Below are 27,561 nucleotides of genomic sequence, written 5' to 3' on the forward strand. Positions count from 1 at the left end.
ACCTCTACGCAGACGACACCATTCTGTATACACTCTTGCTGCTGGTGAGTCCCTGATCCACCTCTACGCAGACGACACCATTCTGTATACACTCTTGCTGCTGGTGAGTCCCTGATCCACCTCTACGCAGACGACACCATTCTGTATACACTCTTGCTGCTGGTGAGTCCCTGATCCACCTCTACACGCAGACGACACCATTCTGTATACACTCTTGCTGCTGGTGATTCTCTGATCCACCTCTACGCAGACGACACCATTCTGTATACACTCTTGCTGCTGGTGAGTCCCTGATCCACCTCTACGCAGACGACACCATTCTGTATACACTCTTGCTGCTGGTGAGTCCCTGATCCACCTCTACGCAGACGACACCATTCTGTATACACTCTTGCTGCTGGTGAGTCCCTGATCCACCTCTACGCAGACGACACCATTCTGTATACACTCTTGCTGCTGGTGAGTCCCTGATCCACCTCTACGCAGACGACACCATTCTGTATACACTCTTGCTGCTGGTGAGTCCCTGATCCACCTCTACGCAGACGACACCATTCTGTATACACTCTTGCTGCTGGTGATTCTCTGATCCACCTCTACGCAGACGACACCATTCTGTATACACTCTTGCTGCTGGTGATTCTCTGATCCACCTCTACGCAGACGACACCATTCTGTATACACTCTTGCTGCTGGTGAGTCCCTGATCCACCTCTACGCAGACGACACCATTCTGTATACACTCTTGCTGCTGGTGAGTCCCTGATCCACCTCTACGCAGACGACACCATTCTGTATACACTCTTGCTGCTGGTGAGTCTCTGATCCACCTCTACGCAGACGACACCATTCTGTATACACTCTTGCTGCTGGTGATTCTCTGATCCACCTCTACGCAGACGACACCATTCTGTATACACTCTTGCTGCTGGTGATTCTCTGATCCACCTCTACGCAGACGACACCATTCTGTATACACTCTTGCTGCTGGTGATTCTCTGATCCACCTCTACGCAGACGACACCATTCTGTATACACTCTTGCTGCTGGTGATTCTCTGATCCACCTCTACGCAGACGACACCATTCTGTATACACTCTTGCTGCTGGTGAGTCCCTGATCCACCTCTACGCAGACGACACCATTCTGTATACACTCTTGCTGCTGGTGATTCTCTGATCCACCTCTACGCAGACGACACCATTCTGTATACACTCTTGCTGCTGGTGATTCTCTGATCCACCTCTATGCAGACGACACCATTCTGTATACACTCTTGCTGCTGGTGATTCTCTGATCCACCTCTACGCAGACGACACCATTCTGTATACACTCTTGCTGCTGGTGATTCTCTGATCCACCTCTACGCAGACGACACCATTCTGTATACACTCTTGCTGCTGGTGAGTCCCTGATCCACCTCTACGCAGACGACACCATTCTGTATACACTCTTGCTGCTGGTGAGTCCCTGATCCACCTCTACGCAGACGACACCATTCTGTATACACTCTTGCTGCTGGTGAGTCCCTGATCCACCTCTACGCAGACGACACCATTCTGTATACACTCTTGCTGCTGGTGATTCTCTGATCCACCTCTACTCTTGCTGCAGACGACACCATTCTGTATACACTCTTGCTGCTGGTGAGTCCCTGATCCACCTCTACGCAGACGACACCATTCTGTATACACTCTTGCTGCTGGTGAGTCCCTGATCCACCTCTACGCAGACGACACCATTCTGTATACACTCTTGCTGCTGGTGATTCCCTGATCCACCTCTACGCAGACGACACCATTCTGTATACACTCTTGCTGCTGGTGAGTCCCTGATCCACACCATTCTGTATACACTCTTGCTGCAGACGACACCATTCTGTATACACTCTTGCTGCTGGTGATTCTCTGATCCACCTCTACGCAGACGACACCATTCTGTATACACTCTTGCTGCTGGTGAGTCCCTGATCCACCTCTACGCAGACGACACCATTCTGTATACACTCTTGCTGCTGGTGATTCTCTGACACCATTCTGTATACACTCCTCTGGTGAGTCCCGCAGACGACACCATTCTGTATACACTCTTGCTGCTGGTGATTCTCTGATCCACCTCTACGCAGACGACACCATTCTGTATACACTCTTGCTGCTGGTGATTCTCTGATCCACCTCTACGCAGACGACACCATTCTGTATACACTCTTGCTGCTGGTGATTCTCTGATCCACCTCTACGCAGACGACACCATTCTGTATACACTCTTGCTGCTGGTGATTCTCTGATCCACCTCTATGCAGACGACACCATTCTGTATACACTCTTGCTGCTGGTGATTCTCTGATCCACCTCTACGCAGACGACACCATTCTGTATACACTCTTGCTGCTGGTGAGTCCCTGATCCACCTCTACGCAGACGACACCATTCTGTATACACTCTTGCTGCTGGTGAGTCCCTGATCCACCTCTACGCAGACGACACCATTCTGTATACACTCTTGCTGCTGGTGAGTCCCTGATCCACCTCTACGCAGACGACACCATTCTGTATACACTCTTGCTGCTGGTGAGTCCCTGATCCACCTCTACGCAGACGACACCATTCTGTATACACTCTTGCTGCTGGTGAGTCCCTGATCCACCTCTATGCAGACGACACCATTCTGTATACACTCTTGCTGCTGGTGATTCTCTGATCCACCTCTACGCAGACGACACCATTCTGTATACACTCTTGCTGCTGGTGAGTCCCTGATCCACCTCTACGCAGACGACACCATTCTGTATACTTCTGGCCCTTCTTTGGACACTGTGTTAACAACCCTCCAGGCGAGCTTCAATGCCATACAACTCTCCTTCCGTGGCCTCAACTGCTCTTAAATACAAGTAAAACTATTTGCATGCTCTTCAACCGATCGCTGCCTGCACCTACCCGCCTGTCCAACAGCACTACTCTGGATGGTTCTGACTTAGAATATGTGGACAACTACAAATACCTAGGTGTCTGATTAGACTGTAAACTGTCCTTCCAGACTCACATCAAACATCTCCAATCCAAAGTTAAATCTAGAATTGGCTTCCTATTTCGCAACAAAGCATCCTTCATGCTGCCAAACATACCCTTGTAAAACTGATCATCCTACCAAATAGCCTCCAATACCCTACTCAATAAATTGGATGTAGTCTATCACAGTGCCATCTGTTTTGTCACCAAAGCCCCATATACTACCCACCACTGCGACCTGTATGATCTCGTTGGCTGGCCCTCGCTTCATACTCATCGCCAAACCCACTGGCTCCATGTCATCTACAAGACCCTGCTAGGTAAAGTCCTTCCTTATCTCAGCTCACTGGTCACCATAGCATCTCCCACCTGTAGCACGCGCTCCAGCAGGTATATCTCTCTGGTCACCCCCAAAACCAATTATTCCTTTGGCCGCCTCTCCTTCCAGTTCTCTGCTGCCAATGACTGGAATGAACTACAAAAATCTCTGAAACTGAAAACACTTATCTCCCTCACTAGCTTTAAGCACCAGCTGTCAGAGGAGCTCACAGATTACTGCACCTGTACATAGCCCATCTATAATTTAACCCAAACAACTACCTCTCCCCCTACTGTATTTATCTATTTATTTTGCTCCTTTGCACCCCATTATTTCTATATCTACTTTGCACATTATTCCACTGCAAATCTACCATTCCAGTGTTTTACTTGCTATATTGTATTTACTTTGCCACCATGGCCTTTTTTGCCTTTACCTCCTTCTCACCTCATTTGCTGACATTGTATATAGACTTATTTTTCTACTGTATTATTGACTGTATGTTTGTTTTACTCCATGTGTAACTCTGTGTTGTTGTATGTGCCAAACTGCTTTGCTTTATGTTGGCCAGGTCACTATTGTAAATGAGAACTTGTTCTCAACTTGCCTACCTGGTTAAATAAAGGTGAAAAAGAAATGAATAATGCCCCTCAAGAAACACATAGGGTTTATTGGTTTTCTACAAATGCATGTTTTTATTTCAAGATACGTTGACATTAAAAAAAAACATTTAAAAAAAGTATTTTCCTACTTTAACTGACTTTGCTGATAGCTACTTTATTGTAGAAATAAATGTACTTCCTACGTGTCACGCCCTGGTCATTATATTTTGTGTTTTTGGTATATGTTTGGGTAAGCCAGGGTGTGACATGGGTTTATATGTTGTGTTTTCGTATTGGGGTTTGTAGTAATTGGGATTGTGTATGATTAGGGGTGTGTCTAGTTAGGCTTGGCTGCCTGAGGCGATTCTCAATTGGAGTCAGCTGCTTATCGTTGTCTCTGATTGGGAACCGTATTTAGGCAGCCTGAGTTCACGTTGTATTTTGTGGGTGTTTGGACCTGTCTCTGTGTTTAGTCACCAGATGGGCTGTAATTAGTTCACGGTCCGTTTGTTGTTTTCTTATATCAGTTATTTCATGTACCGCGATATATTTCATTAAAGTCATGAGTAACCTACACGCTGCATTTCGGTCTGACTCTCTTCATACAACAAACGAACTACGTTACACTACGACTGTGATATGTGGTTGTCCCACCTAGCTATCTTAAGATGAATGCACTGATTGTAAGTCGCTCTGGATAAGAGCGTCTGCTAAATGACTGAAACGTAAAATGTTGACATAAAATAATACTGTATTTCCATCTACACAGACTCCAGGGGGACGTCACCAAGGGTTGGAGGTCTGGTGAAGCTGATCAGAGGCTCCAGGATGAGAGAGTAGGGGCCCACAGCTGCGACGCTCTCCTCACAAAAGCATTTTGAGGACGTTGGGGACACAGAGGGAAACAAGGAAGGGTCTTTACGGTTGGTAAAAGATGTGGTAGACCTGGTCCTGCAGGATGCCAGCGTAAGTCATCGCCGCCACGGTGGTGTCACTGAGGGCATTCCTGATGGACACAGACACATGGACAGTGCATTAACTGTCAGCCTGCTATCTTGACCTGCTGTTCCGTTCTTGTGTGTTGTGTGTGTGTGTGTCTTACGCGGCCTTCTCCTTCAGCTTCAGGCCATCGATGCTGTCCAGCCAGCTAGAGGCGGTGCTGATGGACGTGTCGTAGTAGCCCTTGACGGCGCTGGTCAGCCTTTCCAGGGTTCCCTGCTTTCCATCAGCCTCAGCAACATCTGCGACCGGTTCCTCAGGCGTACCCTCCTCAGCTTGCCTAGGCAGACGGAGGCCCTGGGCACCTGGAAGGGGAGAGTTAGGGTTACAGGGTCAAAATGGTTGGTTGGTCAGTCTGTCAGTCAGTCAATATTGCTGCTCGTGGTGCTCTTATCTGGAGTGTTTAACATTTCAAATCAAATCAAATTTTGTTGGTCGCATACACAAAATTAGCAGATGTTATTGTGGGTGTAGCGAAATGCTATTATGATATGACAATCTTCTGGTATGCACAGTGAGACTGCATAAAAGACAACCTGGAACATTACCCGTATGTCAGTCAGTCAGTTAGTCAGTTAGTCAGTCAGTTAGTCAGTCAGGGTCTTGACTGTGTACTTACTGAGGCCGAGAAGAGTGACGAGCACAGTGATGACCAGAAGCTTGTTCATGATGTCACTCAGATCTGTGTGCAAAGCAAACATCTTGGTGAGGGTCAGACAAACCATTCATCAACTTGTCCACTAGTCAGCATCATTTCCTCTTCCTTTTCAGCTCTGCTCTTCTGCATCTCATCTCAGGCTCATCTAACACTCTTCATTTGATCTCAAACATGTCTTTTAACATGTTTCCAACGACTACGGTAAGGCTATTCTGGGGTTGGCAATGTTTTTAATGACAATGAAACTATAATTTTTCTGGGTTTGTATCTCACTATGATGCAGCAGACCACATACAGATGCAGGATCTTACTTTGACCAGTTTCTCACAGCAGGAAAATAATCCTGGAGAAACAGGAAATAATCATTATAATATTATTATAATTAATGGCCATTTTTGTAGGGGGTTGATACATGTTTAGTTAGCAAATCAAGTCTGAAATGTTAAATTGCAAACTCTAGAAGCATTTTTAAATCTTGAATATACTACAAGTTTGCATTTCCTGCTCTGCCACTGTTGTCCTGTAATAACAGGGTGATCAAATGAAGGTCCTACATCTGTATAGACATGCTATAATTTATTTAGTTATTCCGTTCAGTTGGAACCCCTCTCAATATCCTCTACTTGATCTCTCCCAGGGAGTGTTTTGTCTAATAGTCTGGAGACAGACGTGTAATACCCATCTTACCCACCCAATACCCATCTACAACACCTTATAACAGTGATATTATCATGACTAAGAGGTGTTTTCTTTTTCTCCATGCAGATGTGTGAACCAAACCAGGGTGAACCAAACGAACATGGCTGTACTCACTGTTTCTTCTCTCCGTACTGGGTGACAGGAATGAATAGCAGGCTGAGAGGCAGCGGTGAGCTAGCCTGTATATATATGAGTGGGGATGTATTGACTTGTTGTTCTCCGAGCCAAAGTGCACTCCTCTGAGATAAACACCCACTGTTCAGGTGTTTGTGTATGTGATAAAGAAAGTGAGAGAGAGGGCAGACAGGGTCAACGATGGGGATGCTATGACAGTAACAGGTTCATCATTCGTTTATTTAGTATAATTTGAGTTTAGTGTCGGGAATCTGTGTATTTGCCAATCCAGCTGTATTGAAATGTAACAGAACAAGTTATCATGCTGATTGGTTTTGATTGGAGACTGGTTGATTTTTATTGGTCTTCATTAAGTCCGCAGAGTTCATATTACAAACCCCTACCAACACCCCCTTCCACCTACCCCCTCCCATGCCTAAGCACACAGTCCTAAGTCTAGATCAACAGTGACACGTCCGTCAGTCTGGTTACTACAGGCTAGCACAGACCCCACTGCGCTCAAATGGTGATGGTAAACGAAGACAAAGATTCTCCAAGTGGGGCTGGTTAACTATCGGTCAATGACTCACTACCAGTGGAAGTTACTGAATATCTCATGTGAAGCCCAGTGTTGTAGCTGTGGGCTGTTTAAACTGTATCATTCAAATCTTCAGGTGTATTGTGATGAATCTGCCATGATCTTTTAGCTAGATCCTCCTAATAACCTGTCCTGGCTGTGTGTGTGTGTGAGGTCAAGTGATTTTACAATAAAGTATGATTGTACAATTCCAGTATTTATGTTACATTTCCCGTGTTAGACTTGATTGGTATAATGAGGGAGTTCAGTATTTATTTCTAACTTCATATTAGATGTTTCCTCACCCTGAAAGAGTTTATGGGCCAGGAGAAACTGTAATCCATGCTTCAGTTTTCTTTTAACAGACACTACAAACTCAACATTAAGTTGTGAAATACTGAACTTTGCCTTAATATGGAAAGCTTTTTCCCTTCTTTGTTTACTAAATGTAGTGCTGTGTAAACACATTAGTCACCTGATTCCCTGTCACACGTCAGGTTGTTTTGTGTCCTGTCAATATGACCAGGTCTCTGGTCGGTGTGGTGGTGGTGATAAACTGAAGGGACAGGCTGGTATGCACTGTAGCACTAAAGCAAAAACTTCCTGACCATAACCCTTCTCACTGATCATTGGTTGAATAGGGAGGGTTGTGCCCTTGATCATTATCCAATCTGTTTGGCGCAGAATTAGCTTTTGGAGTGAGATTGAAGATCGAACTCAGTAAACATATTTTAATAGGTGTATATGTCTTATTTATTTAATTATTAATTTAGGCCCTTCATTTAGCCAAGTAGGTTATGAAGAACATATTCAGCTACTGTCACGCCTTGGTCATTGTATTTTGTGTTTTTGTTATATGTTTGGGTAGGTCAGGGTGTGACATGGGTTTATATGTTGTTTTTCGTATTGGGGTTTGTAGTATTTGGGATCGCGGCTGATTAGGGGCGTTGTATAGGCTTGGCTGCCTGAGGCAATTCTCAATCAGAGTCAGGTGATTCTCGTTGTCTCTGATTGGGAACCGTATTTAGGCAGCCTTAGTTTCGCTTTGTATTTCGTGGGTGATTGTTCCTGTCTCTATAATAATATAATAATAATAATAATATAATATAATAATAATATATAATAATAAATAATAATAATATATGCCATTTAGCAGACGCTTTTATCCAAAGCGACTTACAGGCATGTGTGTGATTGTTCCTGTCTCTGTGTAGTGTTCACCAGATAGGCTGTAATAAGTTTCACGTTCCGTTTGTTGTTTTCGTCTTTAATAGTTATTTCATGTATCGTTCCGTTTTTTCTTCGTTAAAGAAACATGAGTAACCAACACGCTGCATTTCGGTCCGACTCTCTTCCTTCAACAGACGAACGCTGTTACAGAATCACCCACCACTCACGGACCGAGCAGCGTGTAAACTGGCAGCAGCGAAAGGATGGACGGTAGAGGCATGGAGTATACGACGTGGGAAGAAATCGACAGGTGGGCGGCCGACCCAGAGAGAGTGCAGGCGCCCACCTGGGATTCGCTGCAGCAATGTGAAGAGGGCTATAGGCGAATGGAGTCAATAAAAAAGAGAAGGCGGCGCAGAGCGAAAACCGTAAGTCACCCCAAAAAATGTATTGGGGGGGGGGGATCAGGGAGAGTATGGCTGAGTCAGGAGATAGACCTGAGCCAACTCTCCTTGTTTATCATGAGGAGCCAAGGAGGAGACCAGAACCAGAGCCAGTGTTAGAGGTGAGCGAAGCAGAGACTGTGAAGGAGTTAATGGGGAAAGTGGAGTGGAGAGTAATGAGGGAGTTGCTAGCTTGGTGCTATAGATACAATATTCATCCGACGGATCGTGTCGGGGATTTGATAGCACCTGAGTTAGCGCTCTATACTCAACCTGAGGTGCGTGTTAGTCGGCTGGTGAAGTTGGTGCCAGCCTCACGCACCAGGCCTCCTGTGCACATCCCTAGCCTTGCACATCCTGTGCCTACACTGCTCTCAAGATCTCCAGTACGCCTTCACGGTCTAGCCCATCCTGTGCCACCTCCACACTCCAGTCCTCCGGTAGCAGCTCCCCGCACCAGGCTTCCTGTGCGTGTCCTCAATCCAGTATCACCAGTTCCAGCACCACGCACCAGGCCTTCAGTGCGCCTCGCCTGTTCAGCGCAGCCAGCGCTTTTCTCCTCTCCTGCGCTGTCGGAGTCTCCCGCCTGTTTAGCGCAGCCAGAGCCTTTCTCCTCTCCTGCGCTGCCGGAGTCTCCCGTCTGCCCAGCACCGCCAGTCTGCCCAGCGCCGCCAGTGCTCCCAGTCTGCCCAGCACCGCCAGTCTGCCCAGCGCCGCCAGTGCTCCCAGTCTGCCCAGCGCCGCCAGTGCCGCCAGTCTGCCCAGCGCCGCCAGTGCCGCCAGTCTGCCCAGCGCCGCCAGTGCTCCCAGTCTGCCCAGCGCCGCCAGTGCTCCCAGTCTGCCCAGCGCCGCCAGTCTGCCCATCGTCACCAGTCTGCCTAGCGTCGCCAGTCTGCCCAGCGCCGCCAGTCTGCCAGGATCCGCCAGAAGTGCCAGTCAGCCAGGATCTGACAGTCTGCAGAGAGCTGTCAGCCTGCATGGAGCAGTCAGAGCTGTCAGTCTGCATGAAGCAGCCAGAGCTGTCAGTCTGCATGAAGCAGCCAGAGCTATCAGTCTGTAAGAAGCAGCCAGAGCTGTCATTCTGCATAGAGCAGCTAGATCCGCCAGTCAGCCATGATCTTCTAGATCTGCCAGACAACCAGTCTCTTCCAGATCTGCCAGACAACCAGTCTCTTCCAAATCTGCCAGACAACCAGTCTCTTCCAGATCTGCCAGACCACCAGTCTCTTCCAGATCTGCCAGTCAAACAGAATCTTCCAGATCTGCTAGTCAACCTGAATCTTCCAGTTCCGCCAGCCAGCCAGGATTTACCGGAGCCTACTACCTGCCTGAGCTTCATCTCTGTACTGGGCTTCTTCTCAGTACTGGGCTTCCTCTCAGTACTGGGCTTCCTCTCAGTACTGGGCTTCCTCTCAGTACTGGGCTTCCTCTCAGTACTGGGCTTCCCCTCTGTCCCGGGCTTCCCCTCAGTCCCGAGATGCCCCTCTGTCCCGAGATGCCCCTCTGTCCCGAGCTGCCCCTCTGTCCCGAGCTGCCCCTCTGTCCCGAGCTGCCCCTCTGTCCCGAGCTGCCCCTCTGTCCCGAGCTGCCCCTCAGTCACGAGCTGCCCCTCAGTCCAGTGGGGATCTGGGTGAGGACTATTAGGCCATGTTCGGCGGAGAGGGTGGATTATCCCAGGACGCAAAGGGGAGGAACAAGGACATTAATGGAGTGGGGTCCACGTCCCGAGCCGGAGCCGCCACCATGGACAGACGCCCACCCGGACCCTCCCTATGAGGTTTGAGGTGCGTCCGGGAGTCCGCACCTTAGGGGGGGGGGGGTTCTGTCACGCCTTGGTCATTGTATTTTGTGTTTTTGTTATATGTTTGTGTAGGCCAGGGTGTGACATGGGTTTATATGTTGTTTTCGTATTGGGGTTTGTAGTATTTGGGATCGCAGCTAATTAGGGGTGTTGTATAGGCTTGGCTGCCTGAGGCGATTCTCAATCAGAGTCAGGTGATCCTCGTTGTCTCTGATTGGGAACCGTATTTAGGGAGCCATAGTTTTGCCTTGTATTTCGTGGGTGTTTGTTCCTGTTTCTGTGTTGTAGTCACCAGATAGGCTGTAATTAGTTTCACGTTCCGTTCTGTTGTTTTTGTATTTAGTTTCAGTTATTTCATGTACCGCGATTCTTTTATTAAAGTCATGAGTAACCTACACGCTGCATTTCGGTCCGACTCTCTTCTTTCAACAGACGAACGTCGTTACAATTCAGTTCATTTGCATGGCAAATAGGGACTTTGCAATTAATTGCAATTCATCGCATCACTCTTCATAACATTCTGGAGTATATGCAAATTGCTATCATACAAACTGAGGCAGCAGATTTTGTGAAAATTCATATTTGTGTCATTCTCAAAACTTTTGGCCACGACTGTACTTACTGAGGCGCAGAAGTGCTACGAACACGGTGATAACCAGAATCTTGTTCATGATGTCACTCAGATCTGTGGGCAAAGAAAACATCTTGGTGGGGGTCAGATAAACCATCAACTGGTCTTTCTGATTATCTTTCCCACTATGATGCAGCAGACCACATATTGACATGTCTTCATTTCTTTAGTTACTCTTTTCAGTTGGAACCCCTCTCAAGACCCTCGACTTGATCTCTCCCAGAGAGCGTTTTGTCCAACAGTCTGGAGACACAGACATGTGTAATATGCATCTAATAATACAGCACAACACCTTATAACAGTGGTATTATCATGACGTGCTGTAACTGTTTTCATCTGGTGAAGGAGAAGAGGACCAAGGTGCAGCGTGGTAAATGTTCATTTTAATAAACAAAATAAACTGAACACTGAAATGACAAAAATAGTAAAGAGTGAGAACGAAAACGAAACAGTTCTGTAAGGAATACGCACAAAACAGAAAACAATCACCCACAACCAAAATGGGGAAAAAAGGCTGCCTAAGTATGATTCTCAATCAGAGACAACCAGGCTACCTAAGTATGATTTTCAGTCAGAGACAACCAGGCTACCTAAGTATGATTCTCAGAGACAACAATCAACAGCTGCCTCTGATTGAGAACCATACCAGGCCAAACACAGAAATGGAAAACATAGAAAGACATAGAATTCTCAATCAGAGACAACAATCAACAGCTGCCTCTGATTGAGAACCATACCAGGCCAAACACAGAAATGGAAAACATAGAAAAACAACATAGAATGCCCACCCCAACTCACGCCCTGACCAAACTAAAACAGAGACATAAAAAAGGAACTAAGGTCAGGACGTGACACGTGCACCCTGAAGTAGCTCAGTTGGTTGAGCATGGTGACAGTGGGTTGCGGGACCACCCGTAGAATGTATGCACACATGACTGTAAGTCGCTTTGGATAAAAGCGTCTGCTAAATGGCATATATTATTATTATTTATTATTATTATTAGCTACTCTAGTAAGAGGTGTTTTCATTTTCTCCGTGCAGCTGTGAGAACCTAAAGAAGATAGTGAACCAAAACATGGTGAACTAGAAGATGGTGAACTAGAAGATGATCCACCAAAACATGGTGAACCAAAATATGGGGAACTAAAAGATGGTGTACCAACAGATGGATAACCAATGAATATGGCTGTTCTCACTGTTTCTCCTCTCCGTACTGGGTGACAGGAATGAATAGCAGGCAGTAGCTGAGAGGAAGTAGTGAGCTAGCCTGTATGTACACTACCTTTCAAAAGTTTAGGGTCAAATAGAAATGTCCATGTTTTTGAAAGAAAAGCCATTTTTTTGTCCATTAAAATAACATCAATTTGATCTGAAATACAGTGTAGACATTGTTAATGTTGTAAATGACTATTGTAGCTGGAAACGGCTGATTTTTGGATATGGATATCTACATAGGTGTACAGAGGCCCATTATCAGCATCCATGACTCCTGTGTTTCAATGACACGTTGTGTTAGCTAATCCAAGTTTATCATTTTAAAAGGCTAATTGATCATTAGAAAACCATTTTGCAATTATGTTAGCACAGCTGAAAACTGTTGTTCTGATTAAAGAAGCAATAAAACTGGCCTTCTTTAGACTAGTTGAGTATCTGGAGCATCAGTGTAAGGGTTTTCCTGTGGTGAAGGAGAAGCGGACCAAAATGCAGCGTGGTGGTTATTCATGTTCTTTAATAAAGGAACTAGACATGAAATAACTAACAAAACAATAAATGTGCGAAAACCTAAACAGTCCTATCTGGTGCAAACACAGAGACAGGAACAATCACCCACAAACACACAGTGAAACTCAGGCGACCTAAGTATGATTCTCAATCAGAGACAACTAATGACACCTGCCTCTGATTGAGAACCATACTAGGCCGAAACATAGAAATACCCAAAACCTAGAAAAACAAACATAGACTGCCCACCCAACTCACGCCCTGACCATACTAAATAAATACAAAACAAAGGAAATAAAGGTCAGAACGTGACAATCAGCATTCGTGGGTTCGATTACAGGCTCAAAATGGCCAGAAACAAAGATTTTTCCTCTGAAACTAGTCAGTCTATTCTTGTTCTGAGAAATGAAGGCTATTCCATGCTAGAAATTGCCAAGAAACTGAAGATCTCGTACAACGCTGTGTACTACTCCCTTCACAGAATAGCGCTTTACTGTCTCTAACCAGAATAGAAAGTGGAGTGGGAGGCCCCGGTGCACAACTGAACAAGAGGACAAGTACATTAGAATGTCTAGTTTGAGAAACAGACACCTCACAAGTCCTCAACTGGCAGCTTCATTAAATAGTACCCGCAAAACACCAATCTCAACGTCAACAGTGAAGAGGCGACTCCGGGATGCTGGTCTTCTCAGCAGAGTTCCTCTGTCCAGTGTCTGTGTTCTTTTGCCCATATAAATCTTTTATTTTTATTGGCCAGTGTGAGATATGGTTGCTAATAATAGGCCTCTGTACGCCTATGTAGTTATTCCATTTCCAGCCACAATAGTCATTTACAACATTGACAATGTCTACACTGTATCAATTTGATGTTATTTTAATGGACAAAAAAATTGCTTTTCTTTCAAAAACAAGGACATTTCTAAGTGACCCCAAACTTTTGAACGGTAGTGTAGATATGAGTGGGGATGTGTTGACTCTGAGTCAAAGTCAAAGTTCATACCTCCGTTCAGGTGTTGATGAAGAGCGCGAGAGAGAGTGGGTCAAAATGGACATGCTATCCCCACATCATTCCGTTAATCAACGAGATTACAACCTATTTTCACCGACTAAAAAGACAGCCAAAAGTCTGCTGAATTCCCAATGTGTTATTACTATGATATCAACAATCTAAAAGCACAACCAAATTCCAACGGAAAATCAATGTGAGATTTTTGGTTTCGTTGTCACCTAAATGTGTTATCACTGTGCATTCAACCATTTAAAAGCACAACAAAGTTCACATTTGAATACAATGTCACATATTTTATACAGCAACTTAAAGGTGATACACATAGGATTTTCTATTTAATATTTGCATTGTAATTTCAGAAAATGTTCATAACATATCTGCAGTAATAGTGGAATGATAATGTTTCAAAGGGAGATTTGCTTTGAATGTGGCTTAGTGCTAGATGAATTGCAACAGCACTAGGCTACATTCAAAACCAACCCCCCTTCATCCCATGGCGGAGACCTGCGCTTGAGCCTTTTACTTTCAGTTTTGGTCCACCAGCTTCAAACAGCTGTAAAAAATATTTTTTTTGTTATTGAAAATATATTTCACAGTGTCTGTTACTTGAACTCTATGAAGCATTTATTTGGGCTGCAATTTCTTAGGCTGATAACTCTAATGAAAGTATCCTCTGAAGCAGAGGTAACTCTGGGTCTTCCTTTCCTGTGACGGTCCTCATGAGAGCCAGTTTCATCATAGTGCTTGATGGTTTTTGCGACTGAACTTGAGGAAACTTTCAAAATTCTTGTCTTAAAGTAATGATGGACTGTAATTTATTTTTCCTTATTTCTTTTTTTCTAGCCCTAATATGGACTTTAAAAAAAATAGGGGTATCTTCTGTATATCACCCCTACCTTATTTATTTTACCTTTATTTAACTAGGCAAGTCAGTTAAGAACAAATTCTTATTTTCAATGACAGCCTAGGAACAGTGGGTTAACTGCCGTGTTCAGGGGCAGAACGACAGATTTTTACCTCTCCTTCAAGTAGGATGGGTTACACTGGTGTAGAGCAATCTTTAAGTCATACCACAGATTCTGAATTGGGTTGAGGTCTGGCCTTTGACTAGGCCATTACAAGACCTTTAAATGTTTCCCCTTAAACCACTCGAGTGTTGCTTTAGCAGTATGCTTAGGGTCATTGTCCTGCTGGAAGGTGAACCTGTTATGCAGGTGAGTGAGGACCCAAAAGCGACTTAACAGAAACTGAGTTTATTTAAGTCCAAACAGAAATAACATAATCCTCAATCCTTTACAGGAAATGTCCAAACGGGGAAAACAGTAATCCTCTAGTTGTAGAGGGGAAATGCAGGATAAGCGGCAACAGACTGCAGGTCCCTTCGGGTAGGCGCGGGCCGTAGCTGACAGAGACACCTGCTCACACGCAGCATCTGAAGATAAGGCAAAACACAACAGGACGGAACAAGAACACAGCAAACAACAAACAAGAATCCGACAAGGACAGAAGCAGAAACAGAGAGAGAAATAGAGACTTAATCAGAGGGCAAAATAGGGGACAGGTGTGAAAGAGTAAACGAGGTCGTTAGGAGAATGAGGAACAGCTGGGAGCAGGAACGGAACGATAGAGAGAGAGAGGGATAGAGAGAGGGAAAGAAACCTAATAAGACCAGCAGGGGGAAACGAATAGAAGAGAAAGCACAGGGACAAGACATGACAATATATGACAATACATGACAGAACTTCCATCCCAGTCTCAAATCTCTGGAGACTAAAACAGGTCTCCCTCAAGAATTTCCCTGTATTTAGCACCATCCATCATTCCTTCAATTCTGACCAGTTTCCCAGTCCCTGACAATGAAAAATATCCCCACACCATTATGCTGCCCACACCAGGCTCCACCACCATGCTTTGACTGTTTGGCAGTTCTTCGGTTTCAGGCCGAATTATTAAGGTGAGCCAGCAGACCTGAGCGGTCACTTGCAGAATATGCAAAAAGATAATCAGGGCCAAGTATGGACAAACCTCTGTCAACATTTACAAGTCCATCATCTTGCTGAGTTCGCTGTTCTGGGTGAACATAATGGTGTTAAACCTAATTCCACTTTTGACATTATGGCGTATTGTGTGTATCTACATTGGTCTCTTGCATTATGTTAATAGTCCAACTATCGCATATGTATTGAAATGTATTTTGCTATGTCAAATAGGGAATGGGCCATTTGGCATGTCACCCTGCTGTGTGCTCACTCCACTGCTCTGTTGTCAGCTGCCGGACTCTGGAGGTGCAGTCAAATTTACATATGCTAATCGTTTGTGACATTACAATGTCGTCACCATCAATGGTTGTCAAATATCGTCGATAGAAGATGCAATCTTAAAATCACCCAACCCTACTGTCAGTGTGGATCACACATTGGCACACAAGTCTCTGGTAAGCATGGTAGTGGTGGTAAACTGAGGGAACATTTGTAAATCACTTTGACAAAAAAATGTTTTTACAAAAGTCTCAAAGTATATAGTATACAGTATGTTAGTATGGGTATTCTCATCTGTCCTGTTCTCCTCTGTTCTGTCATTTTCACATCTGTCCTGTTCACATCTGTCCTGTCCTGTTCTGTTCACATCTGTCCTGTTCTCATCTGTCCTGTTCTCATCTGTCCTGTTCACATCTGTCCTGTTCACATCTGTCCTGTTCACATCTGTCCTGTTCTCATCTGTCCTGTTCACATCTGTCCTGTTCACATCTGTCCTGTTCACATCTGTCCTGTTCTCCTCTGTTCTGTCATTTTCACATCTGTCCTGTTTACATCTGTCCTGTTCACATCTGTCCTGTTCTCCTCTGTTCTGTCATTTTCTCATCTGTCCTGTTCACATCTGTCCTGTTCACATCTGTCCTGTTCACATCTGTCCTGTTCTCATCTGTCCTGTTCACATCTGTCCTGTTCACATCTGTCCTGTTCACATCTGTCCTGTTCACATCTGTCCTGTTCACATCTGTCCTGTTCACATCTGTCCTGTTCTCCTCTGTTCTGTCCTGTTCTCATCTGTTCTGTTCACATCTGTCCTGTTCACATCTGTTCTGTCCTGTTCACATCTGTCCTGTTCACATCTGTTCTGTCCTGTTCTCATCTGTCCTGTTCACATCTGTCCTGTTCACATCTGTCCTGTTCACATCTGTCCTGTTCACATCTGTCCTGTTCTCATCTGTCCTGTTCACATCTGTCCTGTTCACATCTGTCCTGTTCACATCTGTCCTGTTCACATCTGTCCTGTTCTCATCTGTCCTGTTCTCATCTGTCCTGTTCACATCTGTCCTGTTCACATCTGTCCTGTTCACATCTGTCCTGTTCACATCTGTCCTGTTCACATCTGTCCTGTTCTCCTCTGTTCTGTCCTGTTCACATCTGTCCTGTTCACATCTGTCCTGTTCACATCTGTCCTGTTCACATCTGTCCTGTTCACATCTGTCCTGTTCACATCTGTCCTGTTCTCCTCTGTTTTGTCCTGTTCACATCTGTCCTGTTCACATCTGTCCTGTTCACATCTGTCCTGTTCACATCTGTCCTGTTTTCCTCTGTTCTGTTTTCCTCTGTTCTGTCATGTTCTGTCCTGTTCTCATCTGTCCTGTTCTCATCTGTTCTGTCATGTTCTGTCCTATTCTCATCTGTCCTGTTCTCATCTGTCCTGTTCTCATCTGTTCTGTCATGTTCTGTCCTGTTCTCATCTGTTATGTCCTGTTCTCCTCTGTTCTGTCCTGTTCTCATCTGTTCTGTCCTGTTCTCATCTGTTCTGTCCTGTTCTCCTCTGTTCTGTCATGTTCTGTCCTTTTCTCATCTGTCCTGTTCTCATCTGTTCTGTCATGTTCTGTCCTGTTCTCATCTGTCCTGTTCTCATCTGTCCTGTTCTCATCTGTTCTGTCATGTTCTGTCCTTTTCTCATCTGTCCTGTTCTCATCTGTTCTGTCCTGTTGACATCTGTCCTGTTCTCATCTGTTCTGTCATGTTCTGTCCTTTTCTCATCTGTCCTGTTCTCATCTGTCCTGTTCTCATCTGTCCTGTTCTCATCTGTTCTGTCATGTTCTGTCCTTTTCTCATCTGTCCTGTTCTCATCTGTTCTGTCCTGTTGACATCTGTCCTGTTCTCATCTGCCCTGTTCTCATCTGTTCTGTCATGTTCTGTTCTGTCCTCATCTGTTCTGTCCTGTTCTCATCTGTTCTGTCATGTTCTGTCCTGTTCTCATCTGTTCTGTCATGTTCTGTCCTATTCTCATCTGTTCTGGCCTGTACTGTTCTGTTCTGCTCTCCTCTGTTCTGTCCTGTTCTCTTCTCAATAAAAACAAATGACAGGCTACAGTTTTGTTGTGTGTTTTTAAAATCTCAAAATGCAGCTTTAACCACTTGGTACCAAATGGTGCTTGTTTTAATGAATTCCAAAGAAACATAAGTTTTTATAGGTTGTTATTCTGTATTTACCATGTTACCATGTAAATAATGAATAATAATAATAAGTACATAATTTCTTTAACCTAAAATAAAGTGCCATCCATAACTTCTTAATAATTAAACAATTAAGCAGTTTGATCAACATTTCTCACTTGTGGTATTTAAAGAAAAATCTGGTTCATGATATTATTATTCATATGGATGAGTAAAAATGTTTCTGCACCATTATCCCTAATTTAACATGATGCACAAGTATCAGTCGAGAGTTTCAACTTTCAGATCTTTATTGAACACAAACACAAACACACACACACAAACTCCTGTTAGAGTATCAAACACATAGTTATATACATGCACAATGTTGAATGAATGTTAAAGCTCTTTCGAGATGTCAATCTTCCTATCTACCATGATTTGACTTTCGTTTCCCTTTGAACAGTCATGTCGAGGAAAGTGTTGACATAGAAACCGGGAGGGGATGTGTTTTGCATTGTGCATTTCTCTTCTCAATCACCTTCAGGTATTTCCCCCCTCTAGCATTTAATACATGTATCAGGAGCAGAGCTAAAGCAGAGCCCTGTGTGGAAAGGTACAAGCGTGTGGGGCGGTCCGATGCCACGGAGGCTATCTAGGGCTCATTCCTCGGCGGGTAGGACTTTGTCGAGGTAAACCTTGATGGAGTTGATGGCCTCGTCCAGGTAGGTGCCGACATGGGGGCGCACATAGTGTCCGTACAGACCCAGGCCGGCCATACGGGCCTTGTCCACCAAGGGTGCTGCTTCCTGGGCTAGACCACTGGACAACACACACACAGAGACAGGAGGAGATGTCAGTGTTTCATAGGTTAACAGCCATCCGATGTGTCCCAGACTTGGGTTCAAATACATGTGTATTTTAGTATTTGTATTTTTATATCTGTGTATTTGAGTATTCTGAAGTACACAGCCCAAAACAAGTACTTTTATTTGAGTATTTGAATGTTTATTTGAGAACTAAAACAAATATTCTTCAAATACCTGTATTTCAAATACCTGGGTTAAATGCATCGGAGTGTATCTGAGCCAGTGTATATCAGTAACTTCAAATACTTTCCAAGTGTATTTCCAACTACTTGTTTTTAAAAATAAAGATGATCTGAATAATTGTTTTGAAATGTAGTGAAATCTAATTGAAATACTTTAAATTGTATTTTAAAGTTCTGATGTGTCCCGTGGGTAACGTCTAATAAAGAATGGTCAAATATCTAGGTAACATGTTGATAGGCATGAAGGGCCAGCATCTAAGATCCTATAATCATTTGAAATCCTATTTCAAAGTTATGGACGGATAGACAGAAGAACTGACAGTAAATCAGACAGATGGATAAGACACACAAACAAGCAGGACAGCAGAAGGACATCGACAGACTGACTGGATCGACGCGACAAGTGAACTTGGTTGTGTCGCGGTGGGGAACTCACGATCCGATCTTGACAGCGCTCAGGAATTTGGGGTTGACCTGCAGCTCCTCGATGTAGTCTTTGGCAGCCTGGCCATGGCCCTGGCCCAGGTTCTCAGTCATAGGCCCCACAGCAGCCTGCACCTTGCCGTAGGCGTTCATCAGCCTCTTGTAGAACACAGACTTCATGGCATCATACTTCTCCACCAGCTCCTTGTCTGGCTCTGGTACTTGACACAGGCACACAGAGACTGGAGGGGAGACAGGGAAGAGATAGTATTTATGAATGAATTGCACTTGCTTGACTTGATTGACTGCTGTTATACAGTATCTAAAACCACTGGACGAACTATAGCCACAAAATAGCGCTAATATAGTAAAATGCTTCGCATAAACAGGCAGTGTGTGTGAGTAAGGTTGATTTACTGTCTGTGTAATGGAGTTAGTTTGGTCACTTGGTTTGATCCCTTCTCATGATGAGTAAACTCAGCTGAAATAATCAAAGGCCATTTCAACCGGACATATGAGGTCTCTCTTATCCCTGCAGATTGTGTAGCAGTGGGGTCTGATGCCCATAGTGTCACTGCTCAACGTGGTCGGTCGATCACCTCCACAAGTCCATCACAGGTCAAAGCCTATCACCTCCCAGATACAACTAACTGTGCTATGCATTCCTGTTGGCTGACATATTCTCTCACTGTCACTGACATGTTCACAGCTGGAGGTCAAAGGTAGCTATTACCTTCTGTTGTATAAACGGCTGGAATGAACACTATATATCCATTTTCATAAATGTTGGTAAATTTGCCTTTATTGTTTCAAGACATTATGGAAGAGATCGTTTTTGTCTAATGGTGACATGGGGTTGTTCAATGACAGCCATGTCTTTGTTTCAAATATCACGAGTGTTTCATTTCAGAGACAATTAATCACGGTTTTTAACTAAATGTTATATCATCTCTCCCACAGAAAGAAGTTGTATTACAGCCAGGTTTTACACAGTCAAATGTGACAAATAGATACATTTTTTATAAAGAGCTGTACAAATGATACATTTGTGACATCAATATACGGTAATTATTTTTTTACAAAAAAAATTCAACACAGTAATATGAGATCTGTATGTAAAACCTTTATATTTGACATTTTTGTCATTTAGCAGATGCTCTAATCCATTTTAAGCTAACTATGTGAGACAGCCACATGTCCCAGTCAAGTATACAGGATTCAAACCTTCCATTCCAGCTAAACAATGGATAAACAGTGTTTTTGCCAAAAAACTAACATTTTAATACACATCTAAAATCTATGATTTAATCATCTGAGAACAGTAAACACTATTTTGCACGCACATGAAGCTACCTATAGGCATTCATTTCTGATGAAAAAACACTAATCTGGTTTGAGTTCTGCAGGGTGTGTGTTGCAGGTTCTCGGTCTTACCTTGGAGTGCAAGCACTAAGGCTAATGCCAACTTTCCGTTCATTTCTGAAAGAAAAAAACAAACACAATAGGAATTTATATGCATTATTTAGATGAAGTTAAATGAAATGCCTGTCTATTTATTAGACTACAAATCACACCTTTCTGATCAGGCATCAATGAAACTGTTGAGCTTTTTATAACTGATAGGAAAGGACAATGCATCTTAAAATGCATGAGAAAATTAATAAATTATACATTAATACATGTATATTTTTAGATTACTAGAGCATTGAAATAACATATCTATAAAAGTTGAGAAGAGCGAGAGAAAAAGATGACCTCCTGTTGTAGTGGGTGTACAGATCCCAGTGAATTAAATGACAGTCTCCTTTGGTGGCTGAGTTGTCTGTAAAGCAATCTGAAAGTAGACACCATGATATAGTGAGGAGAGTAAACAAACGTTATCTAATGAGTATGCACACACACCTACACGAACACACACACACACACACACACCTACACGAAACACACACACACACACCTACACGACACAACACACACACACACACACCTACACGAACACACACACACACACCTACACGAACACACACACACACACACACACCTACACGAACACACACACACACACACACACACACACACACACACACACACACACACACACACACACACACACACACACACACACACACACACACACACACACACACACACACACACACACACACACACACACACACACACACACACACACACACACACACACACACGCACCAGACACACACCTACACGAACACACACACGCACACACACACACACCTACACGAACACACACACGCACACACATACACACCTACACGAACACACACACGCACACACACAAACACCTACACGAACACACACACGCACGCACACACACAAACACCTACACGAACACACACACGCACGCACACACACACACACCTACACGAACACACACACACACGCACACACACACACACCTACACGAACACACACACGCACGCACACACACAAACACCTACACGAACACACACACGCACGCACACACACCCACGCACCAGACACACCAGAACCCACTGTACCTATAGGACAAACATCCACACACTCGTTCGCCTACACAAAGTCCATTGCACTTGAGACAGGTGAAGCAATGCATCCAGATTATCACTTGAATTGGTTTCTGAAATCTATTTTTGCTGCAATGCCCTATTCTGCATACGAAGGAAAGCCTCATTTCTCCTCAAAAACATTTGCATATCAGTGCATGAAGTAGATTGTTTTTGAATGAAGGATCTTGTTAAGCATTATAACTGTGTCTAAAAGTTTTCCATAATTGATTTGTCAACATTTGTGTGGAACATAAACCAGTATGTTTGACTGCCTCTATGTAACTCATTGAAAATCTGTATTCTTGCACACATTCAGAATTCACAAACTCAACAACAAAACACTCTTCCCAATGTCTAACAAAAATAATCTCAATGGCTTATTCAGGCTAAGGTCCATTCTCACTGTCTATATGAATGTGTTTCATGTATCCCAGTTAGCCAGATTATGGTTTTGATTGAATGAAACAGAGTCCTGAGTGTGTTGACTGTGTTCCAGGATCGATGTCTGCAGTCCACACAGAGAGAGCTGAGAGAAACGTCCTGCAGGTCACACACATCTCCCCTCCAGCCAGACACCCCTGCTGAACCTTGTATCTCAACTGTCAACTCTCACCAAGATAACACTCCGATTTCAGCACAGTCTGTAGCTATCACTCACATCACTGATGTCTCTGTCTGTCTGTCTGTCTGTCTGTCTGTCTGTCTGTCTGTCTGTCTGTCTGTCTGTCTGTCTGTCTGTCTGTCTGTCTGTCTGTCTGTCTGTCTGTCTGTCTGTCTGTCTGTCTGTCTGTCTGTCTGTCTGTCTGTCTGTCTGTCTGTCTGTCTGTCTGTCTGTCTGTCTGTCTGTCTGTCTGTCTGTCTGTCTGTCTGTCTGTCTGTCTGTCTGTCTGTCTGTCTGTCTGTCTGTCTGTCTGTCTGTCTGTCTGTCTGTCTGTCTGTCCACACAGAGAGAGCTGAGAGAAACGTCCTGCAGGTCACACACATCTCCTCTCCAGCCAGACACCCCTGCTGAACCTTGTATCTCAACTGTCAACTCTCACCAAGATAACACTCCGATTTCAGCACAGTCTGTAGCTATCACTCACATCACTGATGTCTCTGTCTGTCTGTCTGTCTGTCTGTCTGTCTGTCTGTCTGTCTGTCTGTCTGTCTGTCTGTCTGTCTGTCTGTCTGTCTGTCTGTCTGTCTGTCTGTCTGTCTGTCTGTCTGTCTGTCTGTCTGTCTGTCTGTCTGTCTGTCTGTCTGTCTGTCTGTCTGTCTGTCTGTCTGTCTGTCTGTCTGTCTGTCTCTTTCTTTCTGTCTCTTTCTTTCTCTCCCTCTTTGTCATTCCCTGTTACTTTCTCTCTGCCTTTCTAAAATCTATTCTCAGTCTCTCTCAGCGTTCTACTTCATTCAGTTCAGAGATTGATGAATGTGAGGAGTGTAGACCGTGTCAAGGGAAATGTAATAAAAAGGCACAACACTATAATGGTACAATTAAATGTTTTAATTTTTTTCTTTTTTAGTTTGAATTCATTTTGGTGGTTCACAATAGTTAATTGACTTACTCAGATGCAATATGTGAGCCAAAACGGTATGATTACTAATACACTCTATGGCAGGTTTAATACTATCACAACCCTTGTGCTGAGGTTAGTGAAACACCAGTAAATGGGTGTCCTCATTCACCGGTCAAATCATACAGCATTGTTCACGCGCTCTTCTAGTTGTAATCCCTAGTGCATATGAACACAGAATCATCCCTAGAATCACCTTGCATGAATACATGTGCTGGCAGTGAGCTGGGTGGGTGTTTGTCTGCCTTAGATTCAGGTGCCATTAGATGGGTCTGTACTGGTCGATCTTCTCCTTGACTCTGTCCCAGAAGGAACTGGTGGAGGCTGAGGCCCAGTCCATGTAGGGATCAGCCACTGGTTTGATGTGGTCCTCGTAGTACGCACCAGCAAAGGCCTGCACCGCCTCTCTTATTCTCTGGGCTTTAACTTTGGCTGCCCTGTAAGACACACACACACAAGAATAAATCAGTTGGAAGCAGCATCCACTGAGCGCACGCCTTTTACCCTTATCCTTAAAACGGCATGGTCGGCCATGGTGACTGTGTGTCTGTGTGTACCTGTATGTCTCTGTTGCCCTCTGCAGAACCCCCTCAGATTCAGAGTCCCCTGGGGCTGGCATCTGGGCCACTATGGACACACATGCTATGGAGGAGAGAGGTTACAGTAGGTTACAGTAGGTAACAGACTACCAGTCCATGTCAACAGTTCAATGGAGGATAGACTAGATAGAGAGTAAAAAGAAAAGAAATGCACAGCCACACCTTGAATGAGCAAGACGAGAGCAACTAGCTTCAGTTTCCCTGGCATCTGTCATAGAAACAGAATGAGACGGAAGACTGAAATACACATCTCACTTATAAAATTGATATTACATATAATTAAATTATTCAATAAACAGTACATTACATTTTTCATCACCCCAAACAAAACTAATAATAGATTCAAATGATATATCACTGATATGTATATATATTTCTGTATATATATATATTTTTTTTCGGTATCACTCATAACAGCTGGCCTCCAGTATAAAAACAGGTGGTCAATACACAATTCAAAGTAAGTGAAGGAGCATTTTAGGGAGCGTTTTACCTTAGTGTTTGCTCTCAGTATTGTCAATCTGTTTGGTGGAATCAAGTCACTTTATTTGAATTAGAGGACTTCTCACAGCGCTTTTTCTTGGTTGCATGTGTACTTTGATGGTCTGTTCTTGGGTGGGATGTGGTGGACTGATTGGATTGGCTTAGATGATCAGTGAGTCAGTAGTAAGTAGTCCAGTGGTTCGATACTCTTTATTTATTTAAGTTCTGCGAATAGATTTTTCAGGGTATACTGCAAAACCGAAACGTGATAATTCCCTTTAGATTATATATATATTTTTTTACCTAGCTAAATTATTTTACGTCATTGGCAAATAATTTATTTTAACCTGAAAAAAATGGTTAACACAAAATATCTTGAAAAATATTGTGAAATAAGATACATGACTTGTGTCCGCTGCTGCAGTATCAACTTTTGCCTAAAAGAAACACTAACTCTTAGCAACACATTTAAAAAAGCCTCTCATGTTAAACCTTAATCCTTGCATTTGCCAAAAGGTTACATTAATCTCTCATAATCTTTTCAATTTCAAGATTGTCTGGATAGCTGCCCAAAGTTCCTTTAATAAAATGAGTGGACATGTTGGCTTGTAAGTATTCAGACCAGGTCTTTATATCTCTGTGCTCCATTAAGAAGACAGCAGGTCAATGAAATAGAGTACTGTTTTGAACTAGACCCAATGTCTCAGTCATCAGAACTCAGGAGAGGAGTCCACTTTAAAATTACATCTCTCTCTCTCTCTCTCTCTCTCTCTCTCTCTCTCTCTCTCTCTCTCTCTCTCTCTCTCTCCTTCTCTCTCTCTCTTCTCTCTCTGCAACACATCCGTTTCAGGCATAATAATATATAATATAATGCTGAATGTCACACTGATACATGACCAACTGTGGATGTCATTTTCATATCTTGTTTTCCTGCTATTGCTTTTCCATTGATTCCCTTTGTCCAATCGCCTCTTCACCTCTGGTCCTGTCGACAGACACAGCACAATAGTTGGTTGTTGTGAGAAGAGGGTACAGAGAGCAGATTAAAGCTGCCCACTATCATGACACTCCACCAGAGAATAGGGTGAAAATATGAGTATTCCCTGGTGGGGTGCATGACCCTCTTGCCCCCTGGACCCCCTCTAACCCCCCGACGTCTGACCCTTGACCTCTGGTCAAACACAGGAGCAGATTCCAGTAAACAGGGACAGCATAGTAATCATTAACTCAGAATAAACAGTGCCTTTAGCCCGGCCTTGTGAAATGGAGGACCAGCAGCAAGTGTCGTGTTCCCAATTGCCCTTTGGTGTCTGCTATTGACATAGATGGATAGACCACTATCTCTCATAGAACTCTCTCTCTGCTATTAATTCATTCTGCAGAATTATTTGACCTGGTTAGTGTCTCTTAGTAAAGCTATTGACGTGTGGATATCCAGAGTGATACAAGATATCCAGAGTGATACAAGATATCCAGAGTGATACAAGATATCCAGAGTGATACAAGATATCCAGGGCATCAAAGTGTGTCTGTTGCATTGCTTTACAGAGTGTTCATTGTTAAGGAGAGCTCAATAACAGCATCAATCCAGAGTCCATTTGTGATTGTGACACAAGTTTGTATCTTTTTTAAGGGGAAACATCTTAGCACAGGAACATGAGGTTTCAAGAGATTGAACATTGTTCATAGAGATACTTTTCAAGGCTGCACACAACCAACATGTTGAATGGAAGAAAGGGTCTATTGACAGTCACTTGTCTTACTGCTGAATCTCAGAAGTGTCTGGGCAAAATGTGAAATGACATGTGTTGCAGATTACTTTGAAGTATAGTAGTATCTTTCAGTCAGAATGCACTGATTCTTTCTCTGGCCACCATGATGTTTTTAACCCATGTGACATACTGGTCAGCTGACCATTCATGTTGACCACATTAACATCCCATACCTATCCCACAATGCATCAGAAACAGTGACGAAATGAATGTTTGGTCTTTGTGCAGTTTTTTTTTATACATGTTATGCATACTGTCTGTATTATGTGTACAGGTCTTCATGTCTTTCATATACTTATAAAACTGTGCTTCTAAATCTGCGTTGCTTGCTGTTTGGAGTTTTAGGCTGGGTGTCTGTAAAGCACTTTGTGACATCGGCTGATGAGCAGGTTGACTTCTTACTGTAGCAAATCAAATGCATAATATAACAACCCACAAATATAGTTTTATCACAAAGGTATATCTTTATTGTTCAGGTTATTAAAGCAAGCCATGTTTATTAAAGCAAGCCATAACAATTACACAGAGATGACATCAGTCTCTTCAGAGAGGTGAAATATAACCTTTGTGTCTGTCGGCACAACGCACGTGTCAGCGTCACAGCAACCGCGTCACCAGGCAAGACGGAGCAAGAAGAATGATGGGGGACGTGGGGGGTCTTAGACAGGCAGGGTCAGAGGTGTACAGGCATACTACTGCTTGGGGAAGGTCTCGTCAACCTTGGCCTTCATCTTGTCAAACTGCTCAGTGAACCAGTTCCTGGAGACGGGGAGACAGACACACAGTGAGTCATTTCAGTCTTTAATTATTTCAGAGTACTAATGTAGATCTCCAATTCATTTAATGTTGGGTTATGTTTTGGGGTGTGTGTGTGTGCATGTACTTGGTCTTGGTGGCGAACTCGCTGTCCACAATTTTTTCAAACATGTCCTTGGTCTTG

At 43.8% G+C, this 27,561-nt stretch overlaps 4 protein-coding genes across 4 annotated transcripts in view; all 4 read right to left on the reverse strand.

Annotated features, from left to right (window-relative positions):
- Positions 1–4,662: 4,662 nt before the first annotated feature.
- LOC123997123 (apolipoprotein C-II-like) lies at positions 4,663–6,496 on the reverse strand. Its single transcript, XM_046301192.1, has 4 exons — positions 6,400–6,496; positions 5,548–5,610; positions 5,032–5,233; positions 4,663–4,935 (listed from the first exon to the last, which is right to left on the reverse strand). Exons 2-4 carry the CDS (start codon positions 5,594–5,596, stop codon positions 4,848–4,850), a joined length of 339 nt encoding a protein of 112 aa, XP_046157148.1. The 5' UTR covers positions 5,597–5,610; positions 6,400–6,496; the 3' UTR covers positions 4,663–4,847.
- An 11,967-nt stretch (positions 6,497–18,463) lies between these two features.
- LOC123998037 lies at positions 18,464–21,500 on the reverse strand. The gene is made up of 4 exons (XM_046302865.1): positions 21,400–21,500; positions 21,079–21,123; positions 19,658–19,886; positions 18,464–18,992 (listed from the first exon to the last, which is right to left on the reverse strand). Exons 2-4 carry the CDS (start codon positions 21,119–21,121, stop codon positions 18,833–18,835), a joined length of 432 nt encoding a protein of 143 aa, XP_046158821.1. The 5' UTR covers positions 21,122–21,123; positions 21,400–21,500; the 3' UTR covers positions 18,464–18,832.
- Positions 21,501–23,682: 2,182 nt separating this feature from the next.
- LOC123996782 lies at positions 23,683–24,975 on the reverse strand. The gene is made up of 4 exons (XM_046300469.1): positions 24,860–24,975; positions 24,529–24,574; positions 24,325–24,409; positions 23,683–24,204 (listed from the first exon to the last, which is right to left on the reverse strand). The coding sequence occupies exons 2-4, from the start codon at positions 24,572–24,574 to the stop codon at positions 24,030–24,032; spliced, it is 306 nt and encodes a 101-aa protein (XP_046156425.1). The 5' UTR covers positions 24,860–24,975; the 3' UTR covers positions 23,683–24,029.
- Positions 24,976–27,062: 2,087 nt separating this feature from the next.
- LOC123998038 (apolipoprotein C-I-like) overlaps positions 27,063–27,561 on the reverse strand; it is a 6,178-nt gene continuing 5,679 nt past the window's right edge. Inside the window, exons 3-4 of the mRNA XM_046302866.1 lie at positions 27,505–27,561; positions 27,063–27,380 (exon numbers count right to left, since the gene is read on the reverse strand). The exon at positions 27,505–27,561 is cut by the window's right edge and continues 85 nt beyond it. Of these exons, the coding sequence (XP_046158822.1) occupies positions 27,314–27,380; positions 27,505–27,561 (124 nt within the window). The 3' untranslated portion in view covers positions 27,063–27,313. The remainder of the gene's footprint in view (positions 27,381–27,504) is intronic.

The sequence above is a fragment of the Oncorhynchus gorbuscha genome, linkage group LG15, assembly GCF_021184085.1.
Source record: "Oncorhynchus gorbuscha isolate QuinsamMale2020 ecotype Even-year linkage group LG15, OgorEven_v1.0, whole genome shotgun sequence".
In the NCBI taxonomy this organism is placed as follows: Eukaryota; Metazoa; Chordata; class Actinopteri; order Salmoniformes; family Salmonidae; genus Oncorhynchus; species Oncorhynchus gorbuscha.